General features: G+C 44.4%; 1 protein-coding gene across 3 annotated transcripts in view; it reads right to left on the bottom strand.

The window, feature by feature from the left end:
- The window catches only part of LOC127006129 (heparan-sulfate 6-O-sulfotransferase 2-like), a 31,278-nt gene extending 10,114 nt beyond the window's left edge, over nt 1-21,164 (bottom strand). Inside the window, exons 1-4 of one of the 3 annotated variants that reach the window (XM_050875658.1) lie at nt 16,559-16,895; nt 5,521-6,389; nt 2,237-2,360; nt 289-400 (exon numbers count right to left, since the gene is read on the bottom strand). In XM_050875658.1, coding sequence (XP_050731615.1) covers nt 289-400; nt 2,237-2,360; nt 5,521-6,257 — 973 coding nt within the window. In that variant the 5' untranslated portion in view covers nt 6,258-6,389; nt 16,559-16,895. Of the gene's footprint in view, nt 1-288; nt 401-2,236; nt 2,361-5,520; nt 6,390-16,237 lie in introns of those variants that run through there. The other 2 variants (XR_007759087.1, XR_007759086.1) reach the window with 2 other exon arrangements.
- Nucleotides 21,165-25,773: the final 4,609 nt, after the last annotated feature.

Here is a 25,773-nt window from a genome sequence, read left to right as displayed (position 1 = left end):
GTCGACGGTTTTCAATTTTCCCCGTAAGAATAATGGTTCAAAGTTTGCGATTTTGACGTTTGCGACCCGCAACGTTGACCTATTTATCGCAAACTTGGAGACAGTACTGTATTCGAACAAGTCATTGCAAACTGTCTCAACACTTCATAGAACGACTGTACAAACACTGGATCATCCTAAATATCTGAATACAAAATTAACAACAGGAGATGGATGTTTGGAATAACCCTGAACTTCTCCTTGTCTGTTCATTCATCAAATGTATCTCATGAGAGGAGAAACACAAACCTGCCAACATGCGAGTTTGTCTGTTTGTGGCCAAGTTACTGCTGCAGTCCATGAACTCATCCAAGGTGACATTTTCCCATGTTTCAGTCTCATAACACAAAGGCATCTCCTCCTGAAAATATTAAAGGATTCACAAAGTCTGTAATTTATTTGATAACATCAACTTGTTAATTTGTTTTTAAAGGTTAAGTGCTTATTGAAGTCTGCATGTAGCCTATGAATTAATTCAATTTCTTGGTCATAAGGAATATGAAATATATGGTGATGATTATGATGATTGCAAGAAGGAACACTTGAAGCTGCCAACTTTGTTGAAGACTTCAAGTATTTGCTATGAAAGAAAATGCAACCCCACATCAGTCTGTAAGTAATGAATAATATCAAATATTTAATAAAAACTTGCAAAATAACAGGATTCTAGTATTTCTAGATCTTTATGATCTTCTGGACAAGAACTTAACACCATGACCATGACCTCTCAGTTGTGAGTCAAGCATGCTAACCATTATGTATCAACATACCCAAACTTAAGGATTTATCTTTTTTTTTGGCAGGGGTTCTCCTTCTCCAAGTTAGTGAAACTTGAGTTGGAGATGATTTCAGACAAACCAAAGTATTCACAAATTTTCTTTTTAAGTATACATATAATCTATGTGTGCATCTAAAAATCATTAATGTTCAGTTTGTGCGGTTAAAAATTTGTGACTTAGTTCTGACACTTTATGAGTATGGTCACACACACAAACACACACACACACACCACTTCGTGGCGCAACTGGTTAGAGCGCTGCACTGCCAGGCTTCATGGCCTGCCAGGGCGACGGTTAGAGCCCATACAGGCCGGATTCTTTCCGTTGACTAGGAGTGGTTACTGTCCTCACTTGAGCAAGGGGGATGAGGTGTGTGGTGTGTGAGGTCCTGGCAGTACCCAGAGATCGACAATAAAGAGCACTTGCTAATGTCGGGAGGGTACCTGCTGGCAATTATGAGGCCGTGGTGGTGAATGGACCATATTGGCTATACGGGAAGCGCCACACGTGGCCATTCAGTGAACTGTCAAAGCAGCACTTTCCATAGAACTCAAGTTATATACTAGAGTGCGTCTGAGGCTGCCTCGAGGATACAAGGCCTTGGCGCCGCCACCGCTCCAAGTCAACGACTGCACGCACTTTACTCCTACCTAATTTCCTGACTCTACTATTTGACATGGAGAAAAACTGAAATCGGCTAGGAGTGAAGTGTGTGCAATCATCGGCTTGGGGCGATGGCGGCGTCATGGCCGTGTATCCGAGACAGCCTCAGACGCACTCTAGTCTATAACTTGAACTCTATGGAAAATTCTGCTTGGAGTTGAGTGGCCACATGTGGCGCTGCCTGTATAGCCAATATGGTCCATTACACACACACACACACACACACACACACACACACAGTAAGAAGTTGAAAAAGGGAACATGTCTGAAGTATAAAAAGAAGTACAGTTTCCCCATACAGAAGAGTAGATGGGTGGAATGGGATGGAGAAAGTAGACAAGGAAGCATGGGATACAAGAGACTCAAGAGGCCATGGAAGGAAGATGGATGCCTGTAGAAGAGACATTAAGAACAGCTTTCTACAAAAAAGTACTGGAGGCCTGGAATGGCCTGGAAAAGGATGTAGTCCATGCAAAGATTCATGAACTTAATTAAGGCCAAATTGAATTATAGTATATAGAGAGACAGGACAGTAGCAGCATAGCTCCTTTCCCGTATATTACAAGTAGGTAAGCACACACACACACACACACACACACATTTAAAAACAAGAATGAAAGATATTCGAGGTAAAATCTGCCTAGGATATTCATAACATTACAAAACCAAAGATTAGAATTTTAGATGGTCATATGAAATTATGATTCACTGTAAATTAATGAATATACTTATCCAAGCCAGTCATATATCCATACCTTGGTGGCATGACGGCCCTGACAGAGCAGCCGGGTATTCCTCCACGTTGCTCCCCGGCGAACATGGTGGTACTCACTCAGAAACCGATGAATGGGGTTCCTTAGCATGGTGATGTAAAAATACCTAAAGAGGAAAAGTGTAGTTAGTATACAATTGTAAGGATAGTGGATTGGATAGCTAATGAAAATTATGCACTGCTTGTTAAATTTTTCAAAACCTGTCAGCAGGTTACATGCAAGTAATATTTCTTTTTAGACTGGACTGTATTACGCCAATATCCATGGGGTTCAAGAGATGTGTTGTAAATTTCACACTCTAGTGCTGCATATGTCTGATAATTTTACAGTGTAGTATGATCAAGCTTTCTCAATCAAGGATGACTAGTTGTAGAAACGCCAACAGTCAGCATCACGAAAGCTGGAAGGGATAATCCTTCAGGGAGGGACTCATGGACTTGGTATCATTGCTTGGGTGATGGTACTGAGCACTCATTGGCCAATTCTTAACTTGTTCTAACATGCATGAAATTGACTTTGTATTCCTACCAAAACCATTTTTGAGTTGTAACAGACTGCACCCATAGAAAGTAATGCAATAATATCTTTATTATAAAATGTGCCTTTTGAACTATTAAAGATAAATCTGAAATGACATTCATAACAAAACTAAGTCGGGGCTGCACATAAACAGACAATATCCAACAACTGAACCAGCAAGCTTGATACATATAATGCCTGTTAAGGCTAGACTTTCCCCTACTTTTCCTACTACTACAAAGTGCTAGGCTAGTCTATACAAAGTTATTCATTAACTCATTTATTGTAAGATTTCTTGGTATATTTTTAGTCCTGACTTAAGTTATAACGTGTAGTGATACTACTTAGTCATAACTTAAACACTGGCCTAAGGCAAGAACCTTCTCTTTCATCAAACTATCATTAATCCTGAAATGTATTTCCATTATTTGTGAGCAATAAATAGACATAAGGAAGAGAGATTATAAGAATAATTACATTTAGATACTAACAGTGCTGATTTAGAGAGGTAGCAGAGATCGAGAGATAGTGAGTTATGTCATGGCAAATGGATTTTGCCTGAGGTTAGATCTAATAAACAACAGGCCAATGAGCAGCGCAGAGACCATCACCCAAGCAATAATACAAAGTCCACGAGTCCATCCCTGAAGGATTATCCTTGCCAGCTCTCGTGACACTGGCTATAGTATAATGTTATGGATAATCCAGAATCATATTTTTATTGGTAGTGAAGAAAACCTATTTGAGGCAAGAATTCAGGAAACTCACCAGGGAAAATACTATGTATCTTAAATCAGGTACAGTAGTACTCCCCCCCAACAAAAAGTGGATACAAAAGCTTATGCCATTAGAATCTGCACTCAAAAAAAAACAAGAAAAAAAAAAAAAAAAAAAACATGAAACCAATAGGGTGCTCTATTTGATTTTTGCTTACATAACTTTCTTACTGAAATTAATTTATTTGGGTCTGTAGCTTGTGCAGACACCTGTTTGACCTACTATATAATATAGGATTGAATATTTTGTGCAATTAACAATACTAGATCAAAATAATGAAGTGGTGGACCTCATCCACAACTAAGATATGAGTTGATAGATTAACCTGTGCAGTGTTTAGTACGCACTTAAATGTTTGCCCTTTTAAACAGTCAAGCTGCAGTCATTTATGTTTTTTATCTTTAATTCATTACTCCAAGAGTATTAAGGAAGATACTGGAAACTCATAAATGCAATGTTTTTCATATATATGCATAGTTGTTGAACAAATTCATGTACCGTTGGCAAACTTCTTTTGGAAAATTTCAAGCATATTTTGTGGGTGCTATATTCCTATGTCTACAAATACGGTTTTATTACTTGAAAATATAATGAATAACGCCTATGAAATAATTAGAAATGAGAACTGGTGATTTGGAAACTGCATAGTGTTTATTTCAGCTTTGTGGTGATGTAAACTCCATATATTTTTATGCATTTGTTATGTAGAGAGATCTGTATTCATCATATTTACTAAACACATGAAGAAAGTGTATAAAAGAGGCATAATAACAGCATACAATACTCTATAAATAAATTTTCAATTTTTTGGTGACATCTTGACCACCGGGAAAGGGGGAAAATAATGCAAATAAGAATCACAATGAAGCGACACTTCTAGTAATCACATGAAATAATATATACACCAATGTATTTGTAATTTTCTGGAGATTTTTTGTCAAATAAATGCATATATACATGGATAAAAAATGCAACCTGACATGACCCATTTCTTTACCCAAAGTTGACACTGTATAGGTTAATGCTTTAGCTATACTATTTCGTAAGAGCCCCAGTCAAGGAGAAATCCATGTACATGCACACACACAGGCACAATAATGATGAAAAGGAAAGAATAGGCTTGACATGCTTCAAAATTCTTTCTATTTTGCAAAAAAATATTTCCTTTATTGTATGGACTTTACCAGGGGTACCTGGAGATTTCAACACTTCAATGCCCTAACTAATGGCTCTGAGCATAGTGGAGTGCTGATGGAGTGAATGAAAATGGGCAATTGGGAAGTGGGGTGCTGATGGATTGAATGAGAATGAACAACAGCAGGTGGATGTCTATGATGTGAGGGGCTTATTCCTAGCAAACATCTTATCACAAACTCATCCAGTGGCAAGGGGGAATAAGATGAGCTTGGCAGAGTGAACAGCTGTTGCTAATAAGTTGTGTAATGTCCCCCAAATTATGAAAGTATATCTACAGTTGGGTGCATAAGTTATAGCTGTACATGCCTGCAGTGGTCATCTCTGTACCGTTGACTCTTTGAGCATGCGGTGGGTATATATAAACCCATTACCCTGGAACATGGACCAATCTGAAGTCTGGGTTTGCCAAAGTTTACCTTTCCCAGGTCTCCCTACGTAGCTATTTACTGACCAACCTAAAAGGGAGGATGAACAGCTGGGTGAGCTGCATGCTGACATCCTGGGCTGGGATTCAAACCTGGGTCAGCAGGGTCGTATCCAGGCATGCTAACCATTGCTCCACAGAGGCATATAAGCCTAAAAATATCTACAGAAAAAAAAATTAATGGAGTAATTTAAAGTACGTATTAGGTCTGCTTAAAAGTGATCTGCCATGATGTGATGATGCCCTCTTCACTGTACTAATATATTTTAGAAACTTTTGCAGTAATTATTATTTGGAAAGGTTAGTAATGGCAGAGGACAACTTAGCATACAACTAACCCCATTCCCACCTTCGCTTGATTTCGCTGTCCTCAATCTTATCCATGACATCATCCACGCAGCTGGTCAGCTCAGTCCAGTCGGCATGCAGGCCACACTTCCAACCTGTCGAGTGTCGTGAGAACAGCCACGTCTCATATGAGTTCTTGCCGGGGCGCAGGCACGTACACCTCTTTTTCACCCTTCTCCTACACTCACACCGCCTTGCCAAGTCCAGGTCACCCACAAGATGCTTCCCGAAAGTAGTCCCTCCAGTTTTTTGGATGTGCAGGAAGACAATGACATCATGGTCCTCGATGTCAAATTGAAAGTCCCGTCCAATGACATCATCGAAGGAGGGCCCCATGGCTGTCCTGGCGGTATTGAGGAGGGGCTGCCCCATGCCATCTGTCCTGAAGTGGAACTGGTCGAGGCTATCTCTGAACACACTCAGCTGCTTGGTCAAGGAGTCTCGCGGGGTGCCTTCTGTCCTTTCCTTTTCTGATGTGACTAGTGACAAGGGTCTTAGGGAGCAGACTGAGGCAGGGCAGTAAAACCCGAGGTACGCGAACCCTGCCCCGCCTAGTAATGTCAAGAACACGAGTAGGTATATGCATTTCTTGCCCCCTTTCCGCATAAATGTTTCCCTGCCGAGGACAGTGTGTGGATGGTGCCTCCCTGCCCTCCTCGACGCTCCTGTGCCACTCCCACTCACTGGTAACAACAAACTGATATCCTCTGTCTGCACCTCACAGTCCACCAGTCTCATATTCCTATGCGTGTGACTTGTTCAGCTGCCGATAATGCTTCACTTCTCTCTAGCGTTCTCCCCTCACCGTGACCGTCGCAGGGCTTGGCTCAGGCTTGGGCTTCCTCCTGCCTCGACAACGCACGTCCTTGCCTGCACAACAAAAATAAGACAAAAGGAAAAAAAAGTGAGTATGTATGAATCAGGTGTTAGGTATTATTTTTCTAGCAATTTAAAACTAATCTAAAAGCCCTCAGGTCTCAGGAATAAAAGTTTGCGTCAAGGCCTTCGGACGGCCTCAACAACATAGTGACAGGAAGGTAAGAAAGGGCAGAGGCGACGGGGAGACACGTCAGGCGATATTCTTGGCTGTATGACTTTTTGTGCGACTCTACTATCTATTGCTGGCTAATTGTATACAGATTGTTTAATTTCCTGTTTTTGCAGCACGTTTTTCAGAGAAAGTTAATATTACTTGAGTTATACCTAATTTTCATGAGTAGGGGAAACGAGTATGCATGGTATACTGTTCCAGAGTATGCCAGTGAAAGGTAAAGATAACTGATACAAGCCAGTCCTCGTCGACAGACCGACTAGTCGGCTCGGCTGACGCCAGCAGATAGAGTCGGTATGTCGGATCCTCCTCTTCATTGCATGGCCGTCACCCGACAAGGGCCCATGGTCCCTCCGCGGAGGAACAAAGCTGCTTGAAAAAAAAAGATGAAGATAAAACTGGGACGTACGCCAAGTTGCGCGTGACTTCGGTGTTCATCTCCGTCGCATTGGACATTGGCCCTTCAGCCTGTAGTGGCCCTATAACACGGGACACGGGGCCACTGTGACATCCAGGTTACCAGTTTACTTTCCCCAGGAAAGCTACCCATTTATCGACCAGCCTGAAAGGTAGAATGAACAACTGGGTGAACTGCACGCCGACTGCCTAGGCCGGGATTCGAACCCGCAGACCGTCTGATTCGTAGCTAGACCGCTAACCACCGTGACCGGATCAATCAAACAACCCTGAATCAAATCATGGGGCATATAATTATGTCGAGGGGCGCACCGCCTCACATATATATATATATATATATATATATATATATATATATATATATATATATATATATATATATATATATATATATATATATATATATCCTACAACACAATCTCCAGTAGGGGTTTCTCCCATCAAATCATCATGGAGATGGCTGAACAAACGAACACAGGAATAGGTACTGTACAAAGGTAGCCTGCCCTTTTGACAACGTTCTATAACTCCGCAATTTGTTCGTCACCTATAGCTGCTAGCTACTAATTAGTTCATGTTTTAAGATGCTTCCACATTATACGGCTATCAACTCCTATTAATTGAGTCGCCACTATAAAAAAACAGTAACCGAATAAATCATGTGGTTATATCTTCAGTTGTTTTTCAATAGTAGTGTTGTGCTGGAAGCTTCCCCCGGCGACCACAGGCCTCTAGAAGGCTCCCGGAGAAACGAGCAAGGGGGCGGGGAGCAAGGCGAGCCGTCCGCTCCCCGCGGGGCGCGGCCAGGCGCCAGGCGGGAAGTGTTGCCAACTCGCATATATTTTTGCTACATGTTCTTGTGTGATCTAAAATATACTGTAACATTCTAGACTGTACTGTTCTGGATATATTAGGAGAAGAGGGCGAGAGAGTTCCAGTCTTAGTAAGCTAGTGGTAAGTGAAGAGTCAGAGTGAAGTGTACTACTAAGGAAGAATATTAAACTACAGAAGCTGTGCAAAGTGTTTATATATCTCCCTCCCACGGAGTCTCCTGACGGCGACACGGAACCCAAGTAACACGTCCGGCATAACACTGGTGTCAGGAGTGTAGGCATTTGTTTTTCGCCATGGAGACTCGTTCCCAAGCTGCCCAGAGGGACGACATGTTGACTGAACTTTTGGAAGCCTTGAGACTACAGGGGGAGAAACAAGAAAAAGCACAGCAACAACAAGAAAGAGCACAGCAACAACAAGAAAGAGCACTCCAGGAACTCAAAGAACAACAAGAAAAAGCACACCAAGAACTCAAAGAACAACAAGAAAGAACACTCCAAGAACTCAAAGAACAACAAGAAGAGCACAACAACAAGAAGGAACACTTCAAGAACTCAAAGAACAACAAGAAAGAGCACAGCAACAACAAGAAGGAACACTCCAAGAACTCAAAGAACAGCTAGAAGATCGCTTCACAGGATTACAGCTACAGCTAAAAGCAGTACAAGATGGAAGTGAATCAGTGCGAAGAGAAATGAATGATGTGACCACGAACTTGGGACAACGCCTGACAGAAGTGGAGAAAGAACACACAAATCTTCAACAAGAGATGGAGGTGGTACGGGAGACGACACACAAAGAAATATTAGAAGTGCAGGGAAAGGTGAACCGTACAGAACAGGCAGTTTGTGATGTAAGTGACAGAGTGAAGGCCCTCGAAGACTGCTTGGCTGGAAACAGACAGCCAATGCCTGCAGGGGCTAGTTGTACCCAAGATGCTTCTTCTACGCAAGTCCGGGGTAGTTTGAGCCCTGCTTCGCCTGAGTTTATCCCCGCAAGAAGTTTCGCCAGCCCCATGAGTCTGCTGGGTTCGCCTGTTAGAAAGAAGCCTCAGGAGTTTGATGGCAAGGTCTCCTGGGAGGCTTACCGCGCTCAGTTTGAGCTGTTGGCAGCCCGGAACGGATGGGATGACCAAGAGTGCGCGGTACAGCTGGCCACTAGCCTGAAAGGGGCGGCGCTGGAGGTCCTTGCTCAGCTCGATAATGCAACAAAGGGCAGCTACAGCAGGCTGGCACAGGCGCTGGAGCAACGATATGGGACCAAACACCAGAACGAGCTCTTCAGGGTTAGGTTCAGAACCCGCAACAGGAGGCGCGGCGAGTCTCTTCAGGAACTCGCTCAGGACCTTGAGAGCATGGCACACAAGGCATACCCAGGTGCCACCCCTGACCTGCTGACGGTTTTGCTGCGTGATCAATTCATCGATGCCCTGGACAGCCCTCAGCTGAAGATACAAGTGAACCAAGCTAAACCAACATCAATGCAGGAAGCTCTGGCACGTGCCATGGAGTTTGAGTCCTTTGTTAGGTCTAGCTTGTCGAGCTTCAGGGACGACTCGACTTCTGGCTTTAGGGCACGAAAGGGCGCTGTCAGCGACACAGACAGGTTCCAAGGAACGTGTTGGTACTGCGAGAAGGTTGGGCACAAGGAGAACGAATGCTATAAGAGGAAGAAGGAATATGAAGGTGGCTCTAAGAAGAAGCCCATTGAATTACCCAAGTGCTGGACCTGTGGAGAAAAGGGGCACTGGAAGAATGAGTGTCGGAAAAATGTGCCCCCAACGAGGGACCACCACTCGGGAAACTAAGAAGGACTGGTTCACGGGGGCAACGACCAGTCTGTCCTGTACATGCCCCGAAGATATCAATGTGCAGGAGAACCACCATGACGAGCTGCCAAGTGGAGGGCAAGGTTGACGGAGTGTTGTGGCCTGTGGTCGTCGACTCAGGCTCGGAACACATTCGTGCGGCCTGACGTGGTGAGTCATCGTCGGCTTCCTAAGACGTCGCATCGACTGTGCGGAGTCACTGGACACTATGCAGAGCTCAGAGGCCCAGTGGACGTGAAGTTTGAGCTCGGAGGAAAGGAAGAGTCCCTCTCTGTGTACGTTGCTGACATGGACGACCCCTGCATCCTAGGTATGGATTATCTTGTCTCCCACAGGTGCGAGCTGGACTTCCGCGCTAAGCAACTGACTGTAGGAGGAAGGAAGGAGGGTGCCACTGACGACTGTACACAAGGAGGGCCTGCCAGTGACAGTCAAGCGCACCACCATTATTCCTCCGAGGTCAGAGATGCTGTTACCCTGTCAAATTACGGGTGCCCCCCCGGCTAGTCTGTGTGTGGTAGAGAGTGGAAGTCGATGCCCGGTAGAAAACGGGGTGATTATAGGCAGTACTTTGGCAGACCCTACTGCAGCGGAAGTGCCTGTTGTCGTGGCCAATGTCTCCTTCAGCCCAAAGAAAATAAAACAAGGGACCATGGTGGGGTTGTGCCAAGAGATCGACCAGAAACCAAGAACCTGTGTCTGCAGGAGAACCCTGACGAAGCCCCAGGAGGAGCTGCCCGACTACCTGCGCGACCTGTTTGACAGGAGCTCCAAGTGTCTAGAGGAGCCCCAAGTGGAACAGCTCAGGGAGCTTCTCGTGAGGAATGCAGATGTGTTTTCCACAGGAGACCTGGACTTGGGGTGTACGGACCTGGTAGAGCACCACATCGACACAGGTAGCCACCGCCCAGTGAAGCAAGCTCCTCGAAGGATGGCACCAGCCCGTCGCAAGGAGATGGATGAGGTGATGGATGATCTCCGGCAACAGGGGTTAATCGAGCGGTCCAGCAGCCCGTGGGCGTCTGCTGTAGTGCTCGTCAGGAAAAAGGACGGTTCCCTCAGGTGCTGCGTGGACTACCGAGCCCTCAACGATCTCACCATCAAGGATTCATACCCACTCCCACGGATCGACGACACGCTCGACGCTTTGGTGGGCTCAAAGTGGTTTCAACACTGGATATGAAGTCTGGGTATCACCAAGTCAAAATGGTGGAGCAGGACAAAGAAAACAGCCTTCTCCTACGGTCAAGGCCTGTGGCAGTTTAAGGTCATGCCCTTTGGCCTGTGCAACGCGCCGGCCACGTTCGAGCTGATGGAGAGGGTGCTGGAGGGACTTCACTGGAAGACGGCACTCATCTACCTCGACGACGTGATTGTCTTTGGCCAGACCTTCGAGCAGGAGATGGAAAGACTATCAGAGGTTTTCGCCCGGTTTAGAGCTGCACACCTTAAGCTCAGCCCGAAGAAATGCTGCCTATTCAAATGGAGGTCCAATACTTGGGGCACATCGTGAGCGAGGCTGGAGTACGCACTGATCCTGAGAAGGTGGCTGCGGTAAGGGACTGGCCGACACCCACCAACGTGAAGGAGCTGCGGAGCTTCCTCGGGTTGTGCTCATACTACCGCAGGTTTGTGAAAGGCTTCGCTACGATTGCTGCACCACTGCACCTCCTGACGAAGAAGGGGCGCAAGTTTGAGTGGACAGCGGAAACTCAGGTTGCCTTTGAGAAGCTCAAGGAGGCCCTCATCAGCTCGCCCGTACTCACCTACCCAGATCCCTCTAAGCCTTTTATACTGGATTGTGATGCCAGTGATGAGGGATTGGTGGAGTGCTGTCCCAGGCATGTGCCGACATGGAACAGGTTGTGGCCTACTTCAGCAAGAAGCTCACCCCAGCCGAGAAAAACTATTGCGTGACCCGGAAAGAACTCCTGGCAGTAGTCAAGAGCCTTGACTTTTTCCATGCTTACCTGTACGGTGCAACTTTCACCATCCGCACGGATCACGCTGCATTGCGGTGGTTGAAGTCACTGAAAAACCCTGAGGGCCAGCTTGCTCGCTGGATAGGTAAACTAGAGCAGCATCACTACACTATTGTGCACCGATCTGGGCTAACACACGGTAACGCGGACAGCTTGAGCCGGCGCCCCTGCCTACCTGAGTGTCAACATTGCCTCCAGAGGGAAAGCGTCCAGAATATGTGCCGCCGCACTACAGTGGAACAGACAGCGGAGGTGCCATGGGAAGACTTGGGAAAACTGCAGCGGGAGGACCGAGATCTGAGACCAATTATGGAGTGGCTGAGTCAGTCCTCAACGCGACCAGGATGGGAAGTAATCTCGAGAGAAAGCCCTACCACCAAGAATTACTGGACTCAGTGGGACACTCTTCGGATAGACGACGGGGTGTTGCAGCGACGCTGGGTCTCTCATGATGGTCTTGACCACTACTGGTCCACGGTGCTACCTATGAAGTCTCAGGAAGGCGTCCTGAAAGAAATGCACGACAGCATCACCAGCGGACACCTTGGGGTAAAGAAGACACTGAGTCGCCTGCGCCAAAGGTTCTACTGGGTTGGCATGAGGAAGGACGTGGAAGAATGGTGTCACGCGTGTGAGGTGTGCTGTGCAAAGAAGGGCCCCAAGAAGCGTCACCGTGCCCCATTGCAACTATACCAGGTTGGAGCCCCCATGGAACGGGTGGCAGTGGATATAGCAGGACCCTTGCCTCTGACGACGAACGGAAATAGGTACATCTGCGTCACAATGGATTACTTCACCAAGTGGCCGGAAGCCTACGCCATCCCTGACCAGGAAGCCACTACCATCGCCAAGGTTTTGGTGGAGGAGTTCTTCTGTCGTTTCGGTGTGCCTAACGAGCTCCATTCCGACCAGGGAAGGAATTTTGAGTCAACAGTCCTTGCTGAGTGCTGCAAGCTCCTGGGTATCAAGAAGACCCGGACTACCCCTCTGCACCCACAGTCAGATGGAATGGTGGAGAGGTTTAATTGGACGTTGGGCCAGGAGTTGGCCAAGCAGTGCAACAATGATCAGTCTTCATGGGATCAGAAGCTGCCTGCGCTCCTCATGGCCTACAGGTCTGCCGCCCACGAGACTACGGGGTATTCACCGGCAAAGCTGATGTTTGGACGTGAGCTGCGATTGCCGGTGGACCTACTGACAGGAAGGCCTCCTGGGGAAAGCCTTCCAAGGACGCCTCAGTTTTGCCCGTCAACTAGAGGAACGACTGGAAGAGGTGCACCATCAAGTCCGAGGTGCCTTGAAGTTCTCCGGGGAGGCCATGAAGCGCGGTTACAATATGAGGGCAAGCCACGTTGACTTCAAGGAAGGAGACCAAGTCTGGCTTTACAACCCGCAGAGGAAGAAAGGACAGTCTCCGAAGTTACAGAGCCCCTGGGAAGGCCCTTATACTGTGCTAGAACGCCTCTCCGACGTGACTTACCGAATACGGAGAACGGAAAAGACCAAGCCGAAAGTTGTCCACGTCAACCGCCTATGGAGGTACCACGGTCCGGGAAACTACACCTGGAACAACTACAGACACCCAGCAGCCGACGAAAACGCAAGGGACGTCCAGGACCGAGAGGAGGTCGACGACGACATAAGCCTTCTGGACCTTTCAGCCGAGGGAGATAACCTCCCGGCTTCGGCAGATGTTCCAGGGTCACCCCAAGAAGCGGACGACGACGAGGCGCACCAAGAGACAGACGTGCAGGAGACACCGAGCAGAAGACAGAGACAACGCAGGCGTCCACAGCGATACGACGATTATTATGTTTTTGATTAATTCTCTTACGTTTGTATATAGTTAAGTGTGTGATCGGGACGATCACAATTAAGAGGGGGGGATAGTGTTGTGCTGGAAGCTTCCCCCGGCGACCACAGGCCTCTAGAAGGCTCCCGGAGAAACGAGCAAGGGGGCGGGGAGCAAGGCGAGCCGTCCGCTCCCCGCGGGGCGCGGGCCAGGCGCCAGGCGGGAAGTGTTGCCAACTCGCATATATTTTTGCTACATGTTCTTGTGTGATCTAAAATATACTGTAACATTCTAGACTGTACTGTTCTGGATATATTAGGAGAAGAGGGCGAGAGAGTTCCAGTCTTAGTAAGCTAGTGGTAAGTGAAGAGTCAGAGTGAAGTGTACTACTAAGGAAGAATATTAAACTACAGAAGCTGTGCAAAGTGTTTATATATCTCCCTCCCACGGAGTCTCCTGACGGCGACACGGAACCCAAGTAACACGTCCGGCATAACAGTATTCTTTGAACATTTAAATAGTACATGTAAAAAAGCGTCTAATTTCTGTCCTTAATCACTACTTCACTGGCACTCTTTGCAGCGTCAGCAGGTGATACTGACTTCATATAATCTATGAGTAAAATCGAAGTTGAGTAAAAAAGCAATTAAGCAAATGCATCCATGATCTGAAACTGAAAGGCTGAAAGTGGTAGGCTATACGTATACGTTTTTATAAGGTCTAACATAACAGTGGACTTGGAGAAAAGTGACACAAGTAACTATTGTTAATGTAGGGGAGAGAGGTGATGATTCGGACACTGGAACGGACCGAACATACGATGTATGGGAATGAGTGCCACGAGATTTAGTGTGAATGATTGATTGATTGATAGTTTATTGTTGCAAGTGTGCAAAACTTTGTTGCCTTGAACCGCACGAGACAACCACGCCTGATCAGAGCTGTTCTTTTCAATGCAAGTCCGATTTTACATAATTTAATATCCTATTTGGTAAATTATATTGAATTTTCTTAATCATGAAAGTTCATAAAGGGGACCCATGGTGAGCCCAACTTTTCACCTTGCGGGTCAGCTCGCCCTTGTAACCACACGTACCACTGCATACGCGCGTATGCAAAAAAGAAGAAAAAAATCTAACGAAAGCAAAGTGCACAAAATAGTGTGTTATTGTCAACATATTAAATTTCCTCTTTTCACCTAAACTGTATAGCATAGCTACATCATTTATTCCATGGGTTGTCTGTTTCCCGAATGAGTTGTTTCACATTAATTTTCTTCGGTTATTCGCACCAGAAGCGTCTGAAATAGACGCACAAGCTGAGTCGAGGAGGAAGAGAGGAAAGGTGGGAGGCTGCTGTGTATCCTAAGTGTAAATTGTTGACAACTCGTCTCACTCGCAGCCCTTCTCACCAACCTATTTGTAGCAACTCTGCTGCCTCACCTCACCCTCCATTCAAAGCTCATTCACTTACTGTGGCTGCATGCAGACTCAACAGTAGACTAAAGTATAGGCGTACGGGACCCCTCTCATCTGGGGGGGCTGGACTCTGTTTGCCCGAAGAAAAAGTTCCCTGCATGGCAATTCTGCCCAAAAAAATCTGTCTTCCCAAATCTGGGGGGCTGCATCAATGGCTGCAGCCCCCCAAGCCCACCCACCCCCGGTTCGTACGCGCTTGTGCTTGCAGCACTAAAGGGCCAGATTTGGCTCACGAGCCGCCAGTTCTATAGTCTTGTTAAGATGCTAGGATGGCGACCCTGCCCGAAAAAAATCTTTGTCTTCCCACATCTGGGGGGGGCTGCAGTCCCCCCTCCTTGCTCCCCGGCTTGTACGCCTATGGGCTAAAGTATGGAAACTGGTGTGCTGCGCAGTATTTACGAAACGAGAAAAAACCGCAAGGCAAAGTGCGTTGAAGACAATTACTCACAAATAACGTAAACAAGTGTTCGGGAGTACTTTGTTAACATAAGAACATAAGAGCGCAGGAGTCTACAAGAGGCCGGTAGGCCTGTACAAGGCAGCTCCTTTGACCCTAAGCTCCCGTGTATCTAACCCCACCTAATATCGCTGTCCATGAATTTATCTAGTCTATTTTTGAATGTGACAATTGTATTGGCACTCACCACATGACTGCTAAGCCTATTCCACTCATCCACCACCCTGTTAGTAAACCAATTTTTGCCTATGTCCCTGTTGAATCTGAATTTATCCAGTTTAAACCCATTACTTCGTGTCCTACCTGGTTCTCTTACCAACAAAACCTTATGAATGTCTCCCTTATGATGAAACGGCGGGGTTGGCTGAACGGAGGCACTTCACATCGTACCCTCTGTGTGTGCCTATGCTCGGGAGCTGGATGGGTTTGCCCTCGCCTGTCGTGTCGTGTGGAACAGAGGCCGTATTGAGACCCTGGTATTAGTATAGGACTACGTATACATATATGAAGAAAGTTGAGGGGAAATAATCTAATTTCAAATAGGTTATATATATATATATATATATATATATATATATATATATATATATATATATATATATATATATATATATATATATATATATATATATATATATATATATATATATATATATATATATATATATATATATATATATATATATATATATATATATATATATATATATATATATATATATATATATATATATATATATATATATATATATATATATATATATATATATATATATATATATATATATATATATATATATATATATATATATATATATATATATATATATATTGAAGCGGACATGGAACAGTCACCCCTTAGGGCTGGTTTACACAGACACGCAGACATGCATGGACTGCCAGCAGGACATGGAAACTTCGTTGGTATAATTTTCCTTTATTCCTATGATGTGGCTTTGGACAAAGAGTCCTCCATTTTGTGCGCCATACATGCCCCAGTCGTGCCGTGAAACTATGGGAAAAGTGATGACATAATCAATTTACACATCCCAAACTTTCTGGCTCCTTGCACTGAAGCCTAAGTCATATATTGTTGCATTCATAGCTTAAACTATTCTAAACACTCTTATACACAGTATGTGAACATTACATAGCTTAACATTGTGTTATAACATAGAAATATTAGCAAAATATACTGACCTCCAGTGCCACGGATTGAATCACCGCTCCATATCGCTGAGTCTACAATTCATATCCACTTATAAGCGACAGACTCGCTGCCCGCGTAACCCAAACAAACGAACATCGGTAGCTGCGTGTAAGCGTTCTTAACGGCACCTATGTTACCTTCTAATAGCACCATACAAGTTTATCCTTTTAGCACCATATAAATTCCTTACACATTAATATTTTACGTAATAACAATGAGGTATAATGAGGTATATTGATACCACAGTTACATGGCTCCCCTAAATTGTAGGACAATTTAACTTATAACTACTTAATACATTGATCATAACATGAGTATTACAGATACATGAAATACTGCTAACATCATCTTTGCACTTCTTAAGTACAAACAGATCATTTAGGCTCCTCGGTGGGGTCGCCCTGGTCTTCCTGAGTAGTACATTCTAACAAGAGAACAAGACTATGAACAGGCCTTTCAACAATGTTCATTGCCTTTATTCTTTTCCCTAAATTGTCAAGACATGAGTCTGACATCATCACTTTCACCTTTCTCACAAGACCATCATCACTTGGAAGACACTCAGTTATTCTGCCTAGCTTCCATTGGTTTCTAGCTAGGTTGAAATCCTTAACAATAACAATATCATCCACCTTGAGGTTTCTTTGAGGTTTCTGCCATTTATTTCTAAGCTGAAGAGACTGTAAAACTTCCCTTTTCCACCTTGACCAGAACTCATTTGCAAGGAACTGTACCCTACGCCAACGTTTCCTTGAGTACAAGTCAATTCTTTCATATTTACCTGGAGGAGGCATCACAATCTTTGACTTCATAGTTAACAGTGTTGGGTGTCAGTGGTTCTAAGCTAGTAGGAGAGGTAAGGTTATCCACAGTTAGAGGTCTACCATTTACAACTGTCTCTGCTTCTATCATGAATGTTCTAAGTGTCTCATCATCTAACTGAGGTCCATGTTGATCAAGTAGCACTGACAATATGCTTCTCACTGTTCTTATTTGTCTCTCCCACACCCCACCCATATGGCTAGCATGTGGTACATTCATCTTGAAATGAACCCAATCACAACTGTCCTTCAGTAGTTCGGTTCTGAGCTTCTCCTCATCCATTTCTCTCAACGAGTTGGCTAACTCGTTTTTTGCACCCACAAAGTTTGTTCCTTGATCTGATCTTAACTGCCTTACTGGCCCTCTTCTTCCTATAAAGCGGCGGTAGGCACTGAGAAAGGAAGTAGTGTCCAGACTGTTTGCTGTCTCTAGATGGACTGCACGTGATACCATGCATGTGAAAAGAACCCCATATCTCTTTAGCTCTTTACGTCCCTCTTTGATGTAGAAAGGAGCAAAAAAGTCAACTGCAGCATAAGTAAAGGGAGGGGAAGGCTCTAGCCTATCTTGTGGCAAGTCTGCCATCTTTTGACCTTGTGTGTCACTTCTAACTCTTCTGCAGACTACACATTTTGAGACATGTCTAGCCACCAGAGATGAGCCCCCCAAAATCCAGTACCCAGATGCTCTAATTTCATTTAGTGTTATGCCCCTACCCTGATGATGTACCCTTTTGTGGTAGTAGCAAATCAGTAGATCAGTAACATGGGAATCCTTAGGCAGGATTGCTGGATGTCTTGCTACTTGGTGAGTAGACATCCTTATTCTTCCCCCAACTCTTACTATTCCATCTTCATCTATGAAGGGATCAAGTTTGTACAACTTGCTTGTTTTCTTTACTGTTGTTTCTCTTCTATTTGTCTGTGGGGAAGACTCATGGTTTCCTGCACCCTTCAGCATCTTTATTTCCTCATGGAAGGCATGAGCCTGAGCCTGCCTTATTATCTCATTTTCAGCTTCTTTCAGTTCTTGTACTGTCAGTGGAATGTATTCTTGGCTTCTTCCTTTATGTGTCCCATCTGCACTCTTCTTGTACATCCTTTGAAGTCTAAGGCACACTGCAATGGCTCTCTTCATACGGAACCACTCAGAGAAACAGTTCAGCCTCTCTAGTACATTAAACGGCTCATGTGTCTGTGTAGCACATGATGCAACTCTTTTTACTTCAGGATCATCATCTTCCAATTCATGATGCTCTGATGGGTCATCATTCATCTCAAAGTGTTGCCACAAGAAGCGTGGTCCATTCCACCACTTGTCGTTGTTAATTAACTCTTCTACAGACTGCCCTCTTGAGGCATAGTCTGCTGGGTTGTGCTCTGTTTCCACATACTTCCACTGACTTGGTGAAGTTTGATCTCTTATCTGCTGGACTCTGTTGGCTACATATACATGAAATCGTTTAGAATCATTGTTGATGTATCCCAGCACTACCATACTGTCTGTCCAAAACACTTCCTGAATATCTTCATAGTCTAACTCCTTCTTTAAGACTGCACTGATTCTCACCGACACTACTGCTGCTGTGAGTTCCAATCTCGGCACAGTGATGGCTCGGAGGGGTGTCACTCTTGATTTTGCCATTACAAGTGCACAGTGTATTTGATCAGCAGTGTTGATCAGTCTTATGTAAGAGCACTGACCATATCCCTTTTGACTGGCATCAGAAAAATGATGCAGTTCAACTTTCTTAATTTCACCAAATCCTTCAGGCTTGTAACATCGTGGTATTTTTAAGTGCTCTAATTTGTGTAGGTCATCTCTCCATTGCTGCCACTGTGGCCTCACATACTGTGGTATCTCCTCATCCCAACTTACTCCTTCACGGCATAACTCCTGGAGTATCCCTTTGCCAATGAGGATGAGAGGAGACACAAGGCCTAATGGATCATATATTGAACTCACAGTAGACAATATGCCCCTTTTTGTGAGTGGCTTTTCTTTGACTTGTATTCTGAACTGGAAAGTATCAGATTCTACACACCACTCCACTCCAAGTGTTCTTTCTACAGGTAGCATGTCTTTACTTAAGTCCAGGCTCTTGACAGTGTTATTCATTTCTTCAGGAGCTATTGCTGCTAACACTTCCTTACTGTTTGATAGAAACTTATGGAGATTAAAACCTCCCATTTTACACAATGCCTTGCTTTTCATTAGCAGATCAATGGCATCCTGTGCTGTTGGTACTGATTTAAGTCCATCATCAACATAAAAATCTTTCCTGATGAAGTTTGCTGCTTCATATCCATACTGAGCCTCATAGTCATTTGCAGCTTGCTTAAGTGCAAAATTAGCAACACTTGGAGATGATGTTGCTCCAAACAAATGGGCCGTCATTCTGTATTCAAGCATATTCTCACCTGGATTTCCATTATTCCACCACAGAAAGCGCAGCAAATCTCTTTGTTCAGGGTTCACCTTGACTTGGTGATACATTGCTTCTATGTCACATACAAAGGCTGTCACTTCCTGACGAAATCTACATAGAACCCCAACCAGATTGTTTGTTAGGTCTGGGCCCTGTAACAGGTGACCATTTAAAGAATGACCTCTGTAGTTAGCACTACAATCATATACCACTCTTATCTTTCCTGGTTTCTTTGGGTGGTACACCCCATGGTGAGGTATATACCACACCTGACCATCTGCTCGTTGCAAGTCCCTGGCTGGCACAGTTTCTGCATAGCCTTTGTCAATTAATTCTTTCATGAATTCCTTGTAATCTTGGTGGTACTTTCTATCTCTCATAAGTTTTGCCTTTAACTTCATGAGCCTATGCAAGGCCATGTCCTTGTTGTTTGGAAGCTTGATGTCATTATTCTTAAGTGGAAGAGGCAGCTCATAGTGCCCTTCTCTCTGCTGACTCACTCCCTCTCTCATCCTTTTCAGGAATCCTTTGTCATCATAGGAAAAGGGAGTGTTGTCAGTTCCTTTATCATTAAAATCAAGCTCAAACATGTTTCTGACTTGTGCTGGGTTTATTAACTCCTTTGTCTGAGTAGGAACAACAAGGAAACTAACTTTTCTTTCTTCACTGATGACAACTTCTTGGGCTATAGTTCTATATGCTCTCACTACATCATCTGAAACTTTCTTAGTTTCTTTAATTGCTTGGCCAACAACGCCCCATCCTAAGTGTGTTTTTAGTCCATAAGGATCATCTTCTTCTCCCACAATAATCTCTTTGGGCTTAATGGCTCTGATACAGTTAGCTCCAATAAGAAGTGCCACATCTACATTTGAATCATAAGGCATCAGTTTGTTAGAGATTCTTGCTAAGTGTGGCCAGGTTTGGGCTGTTTCAGGGCATGGTATCTGAGCCTCCTTTGCAGGAATATCTTCCTTGGAATATGCAGGTGGAAGATCTATTTGCATGTGCTCACTGAATCCTCGTACAACAAGTCCACTGATTTTTGTGCAGGGGACTACCTGTTCTCCCGTTATTGTGGAGAGCTTGAGGTGTACTGGTGAGCCACTAACTCCCATTCTTTCCAAGGTGCTTTCTTTGATGAAACAGGCATCAGACTGACAATCCAATAATGCATACACCAACTTTTTATTGTGTTCATTGTCTCTGTGGTGTAACCACACTGGCACAATCATGGTGTGCATATCTCCAGTCATAGACTGACTGGTGTTAATCTTGTTTGAAACTGCTGAGCTTTCATTTGCCTTTGGCTGAGTTGCTTTATCTGACTCTCCTGCCTTGACAGTTGGAGCACTATTTTGTGCAAGAACATTATTGTGAAGAGATGTTGGGTGGTATCGTTGACATATACTACAACATTTCTTATGATGGCAATCTATCTTTCTGTGACCACGCTTCAAGCATCCTCTACACAAGTACTGCTTCTGCACAAAGTCAAACTTTGCATTGTTATCAAGCAAGTTAAACCTTTTGCACACATCTACATCATGCTCTTCATTGCAATAAAGGCAGCTCAGTCTCCTTGGCCCTGTTTTTCTTACTTCATGCCTTTTATCATATCTAGCCTTGTTGTTCGTTGTTGTGTGTGACGGCTTTACCTCTGATGCCTCTGTCTTGAAACTTCTGTTTCCAGATTTATCAGTACTTGAACTACTATTTCTTCCTTTGGCTACCACTGCAGTGCTCCTTTGATTCTTATCTATGACTGCACTGTACGATGATATTGGGTTGCACGCCTTTGTAGCCTCTCTTCGTATGAACTTACAGAACCTTTTAAAGGGAGGATAATGTTCAGAACTTATGTCTGTTAGACCTTCATCATCACTATCATCATCACCTCTAGAAGCATACTTGTACACTACTGTGTTCCATTTCTCAACTAGTGAGACAGGTAACTTTTTCAATAATTTGACATTCTCCTGTGAGTCATCTAACACCACTAGATGAGGTATGCTTTCCATTGCTGTCTTGCAGCTGTCCAGGAAATCTGCAAATTTCCTTAGTGCTGGGCCATCATTCTGCTGAATTTTTGGCCACTCATATAACTTCTTTCTGTAGGCATTAGACACAAGAAACTGATTTCCAAACCTACCCTTTAGGGTTTTCTTAGCCTTTATGTAAGCTTCTTCAGTATTTAGCTGAAGCAATCCACTGATTGCTTCCTTGGCTTCACCATCGGTGTACCTTCCTAGGTAAAAGAGCCTTTCGGTAAAATCAGTAGTTCTGGACTCAATGAAAATTTCAAAACTTTTTAACCATGTTGTGAAAACTAACATGTCTCCCTTGAACACTTCTGGTTCTGGACGTGGAAGGTTATCTCTGGTTTGCCTCATTGACATAATATCTGCTATCCTCTGCATTGCATCTAACTGACTGACTGAACCTGGGGAAGGCTGGGTAGTATGCCTAACATTATTATCAGTGCCATTTGACCGACAACCAGAATTGTTGTTCACATGTGTGTCAGGTTCCTGCAAGTCAACTTTTGGTGAGAAAACCTTGGCATTAGGGTTAAGTTCCTTGTTAGGTAACATATCAACAATCCTATCAACTGATTTATACAATTCTTCTTTTACCTCATTTAAGTCAAAGGGTTGACTAAATTCTTCCCTTTTAACTGGCTGGGCTTTCACTTCAGCAAGAGTTTGAGGCTGATTGTTTAGGTACTGTTGAAGCATCTGCTCCTTTCCCTTCAATTCATTGTCAAGTTGACTTGGGTCCAACTGACTCATTCCATTACTATATACAGCCTCAGGGTCTGCCTTAGCTCCAGCCTGTTCTCGTTTACCCTTTGAAACATTGGAAACATTAGAATTATCAGATATTGCTGAATCATTTTCATGCTGCAGAGATTTAATTTTCTCTACAACTTCATGGATTACATTAAAGTTAAACTTCTCACAGTCATCCAACTCCTGAGTAATTTGTTCATTACTTTCAGGATCAGCTCCAATTAATTCCTCGCAAGCACTGTAAAACTCTTCAAACTTTGTATCCATAACTTTTATACATTCCTGTAATTCATTAGTACAACTTGACCCCTGTACTTTGGCATAGATACCGTTTGCTGCCCTCTTCCAAGCACGCTTATTTGTTGAACACCTACTCTTGTACACCTGAATTGTATACTCTTTACCCTTCTCTGTTTGTGTTCTCTGTCTTTCACTGCGTGCTGCCTCGTCCACCTGCTCATCCAGGCCCTTACCTGGGTCACCCTTAATAACTGTGGCATCCTCATTAGAACTCATTGTAAGAAGATTTATACTTATTATCACCTAAGTGAATCTTTATGTAACACTGAGTTTACTTCTTACTTCTTGAATGCCGGTGACCTAGAGAACTTGGAAACCCCTCACTTGCAGGTGATGAGTGGATGTAGACAGGTTGTAAGTGCTTGCTAGGAGTGTTGCCTCACCTGTCCATGGAGATGGAAACATTGAAGTGACCAGTGTGAAGTTACATACATGGCAGGCCACTGCAGGGTTGCTGGAGTTTACTGCAGATCGTTGGTGGTTACTGCAGGTCACTGCAGAGCCGTGCTTCCTTATGACTGCAGCTTGATTGTAGCTGCAGTATCTTGGAGTTTGCCTGAAGCGGACATGGAACAGTCTCAAAAATTTCCAGGGCGACGGATTATGATAAAGCATGACCAAAGGAGTTAAAGTTTATGGAAAAGACGCTACATTAGATGACATGATAACTTAATGTAGAGAAAACAGTTCAAAACACAGTAGTTAGTAAAAGACATCAGCTCGGTAGAATATACAGCATCATTAACTGTAAATTAATCTAGGATAATAACGGCGATTATCTCTTTATAATGGCACGATAACATTGAGAAGAAATAAAACAGTAATAAAAATACGACGTTCGCTTCATAAGATTACATGATAACCACAAGTAGATGTATGACAGTAGTACAAATAATACGTCAACTTTATAACATCCATCGAATATGAAGCATTTCAAAGCCACTGCATTAGAGCATAGAGGAAGGCTCACCTCACAGCCAATCCAACACCCCAAACGTCTTACTCGAGGTCAATAAGTGTCTTCCCAGCGCTGCTGAACTACCGAATGTATAACTTTATTTGAATTCATCACATTATTTGTTATTTTTTTAAAGCTAGGGAGGCAGACTAAGAGCTATGTAAAACAAAAAGAATGCTTGCAATTTTCTTCTGGTAGGTATACAAAGAAAACAATTAAATTAAAAAAAGGTAAAATATAGGGCCAGATGTTTTGTACTCTCTTTGTTGAGAGTTCAAGTTATAAGGAGGAGAAAAGCCCCAGAAAGGATGTTCCAGGGTTTACCCGAAAAAGGATGAGAGTGAAAAGCTAAAACAAGTGAACATGAACTTTACTGATTTCTTTCACACGTGTATGTGTTGTGATACATTTGTATATAGTAAGAGTAAGAATGAACTTTTTTTTATTTTTACTCGTTTGCGTTTTGAAATGCGTTCGCAACTGCTACAATAAGCATACATGAGGTTTGCTGATTCTCTTCTCATGTTTTTGCTTTGTGGGTGGTCAGTATCAAGGTGACCACAGCAGCCCGCCGGCCAGCATTCCGCGGCCACGGTTTGCTCGCGCCGCCTGCCGCCCACCTTGCCACTTGACGCGTGGACTTTAATTAATAGGACTACCCGCAGCCTCTCACTACGTCTGGGAGGTAGTAAATGGATAATATAACACCAGACACGAGGCATAACTTGGCGTTAGCTCGGATATGAAAATAGAATTCGTTTTTCACCCATTTCCCTTTTTTCTGTCCTGCCGAGCGCGGGGACGCAGGACGGATTAATTTTACCAGGCCGGCCGCGCCTTTGTACATTTGGCTCACTATATCACTTTTTACGAGGCGCTGGTGATCTGGAGGACATTTCCCTTATGGCTTTGTGGGAAGGTGAGGGGCACGGCGGGGCAGGGAGCGTGAACCCGCCGGCCTCTGCACCGCCATCACCAGCAGGGCTAAGATGGAATGGGTGGAGTGGGTGGTGGCTGAGGGGTGGCAGGGACACAAGGGGTGTCCGCAGCCCTGTAGGTGATAGGAATGTAGAAGAAGGTGAAGAAAACGAGGGATACAGTGTGTGGATGCTGGCCAAAAAATAATTTACATAGTTTTATGACAAAAGAGCAACGAACGGCGGTTCAGGTGAAACCCCTATGGAGTGGAGCATCTCGAATAGTTGAAGGTTACATTCTGTTTTGTGTTACGCCGGACCTTTCATTGAAAGAGACAGTACAGTGGTGACATTTCGAACTGTGATAACTTATACGATTACTCAGTTAAAACAGGCGCAAAAAGTCAGGCAAGAGGGACATGATAAGAGAAAGCTCCAGACGCAGCCACTGTTGACCTATGAGTCAAGCATGCATGGACCTCAGAACGCCCAGGTACCGCTACACACACCTGTCACCATCCACAGCCATGTGTACCATCCACGGCGATGTGTATACATGTGTGTGTGTGTATGTATGTATGTATGTGTGTGTGTGTGTGTGTGTGTACACACACACACACACACACACACACAAATCAGTGCCGAGATTAGGTGGCCTGGAGTGGTTTGTGGGCAGCGCAGGTTAAGAAAGGCCGCGCCGAGATTCATGTCCCCACAATGGTGACGGCTGCCGGCTGGGGGTCTGTCCTTTTGGCAGCACTGACGTAACCAGCTTTCAGGAGAGTGGCGGCTGTAGGGAGGAGACAGTGACGGCGTATGGGGCAGCGAGCAGGTAATGGCGCAACCACGGACGAGGGGCAACCATTTATTGGATGAAACTCATTAAGTGTGGCGAAGGAAGTCGTTTGGTCTCGAGTGAGTCTTCAGCAACACTGAGTGGTTTGTGGAGCCACGGTGGAGAGGGGGGAGGGGGGGGGGTTGACGGGGG

The sequence above is a fragment of the Eriocheir sinensis genome, chromosome 32, assembly GCF_024679095.1.
Source record: "Eriocheir sinensis breed Jianghai 21 chromosome 32, ASM2467909v1, whole genome shotgun sequence".
Taxonomy (NCBI): Eukaryota; Metazoa; Arthropoda; class Malacostraca; order Decapoda; family Varunidae; genus Eriocheir; species Eriocheir sinensis.
The sequence above is the reverse complement of the archived record's forward strand: the minus strand, read 5'-3'. Positions and strand labels throughout refer to the sequence as shown.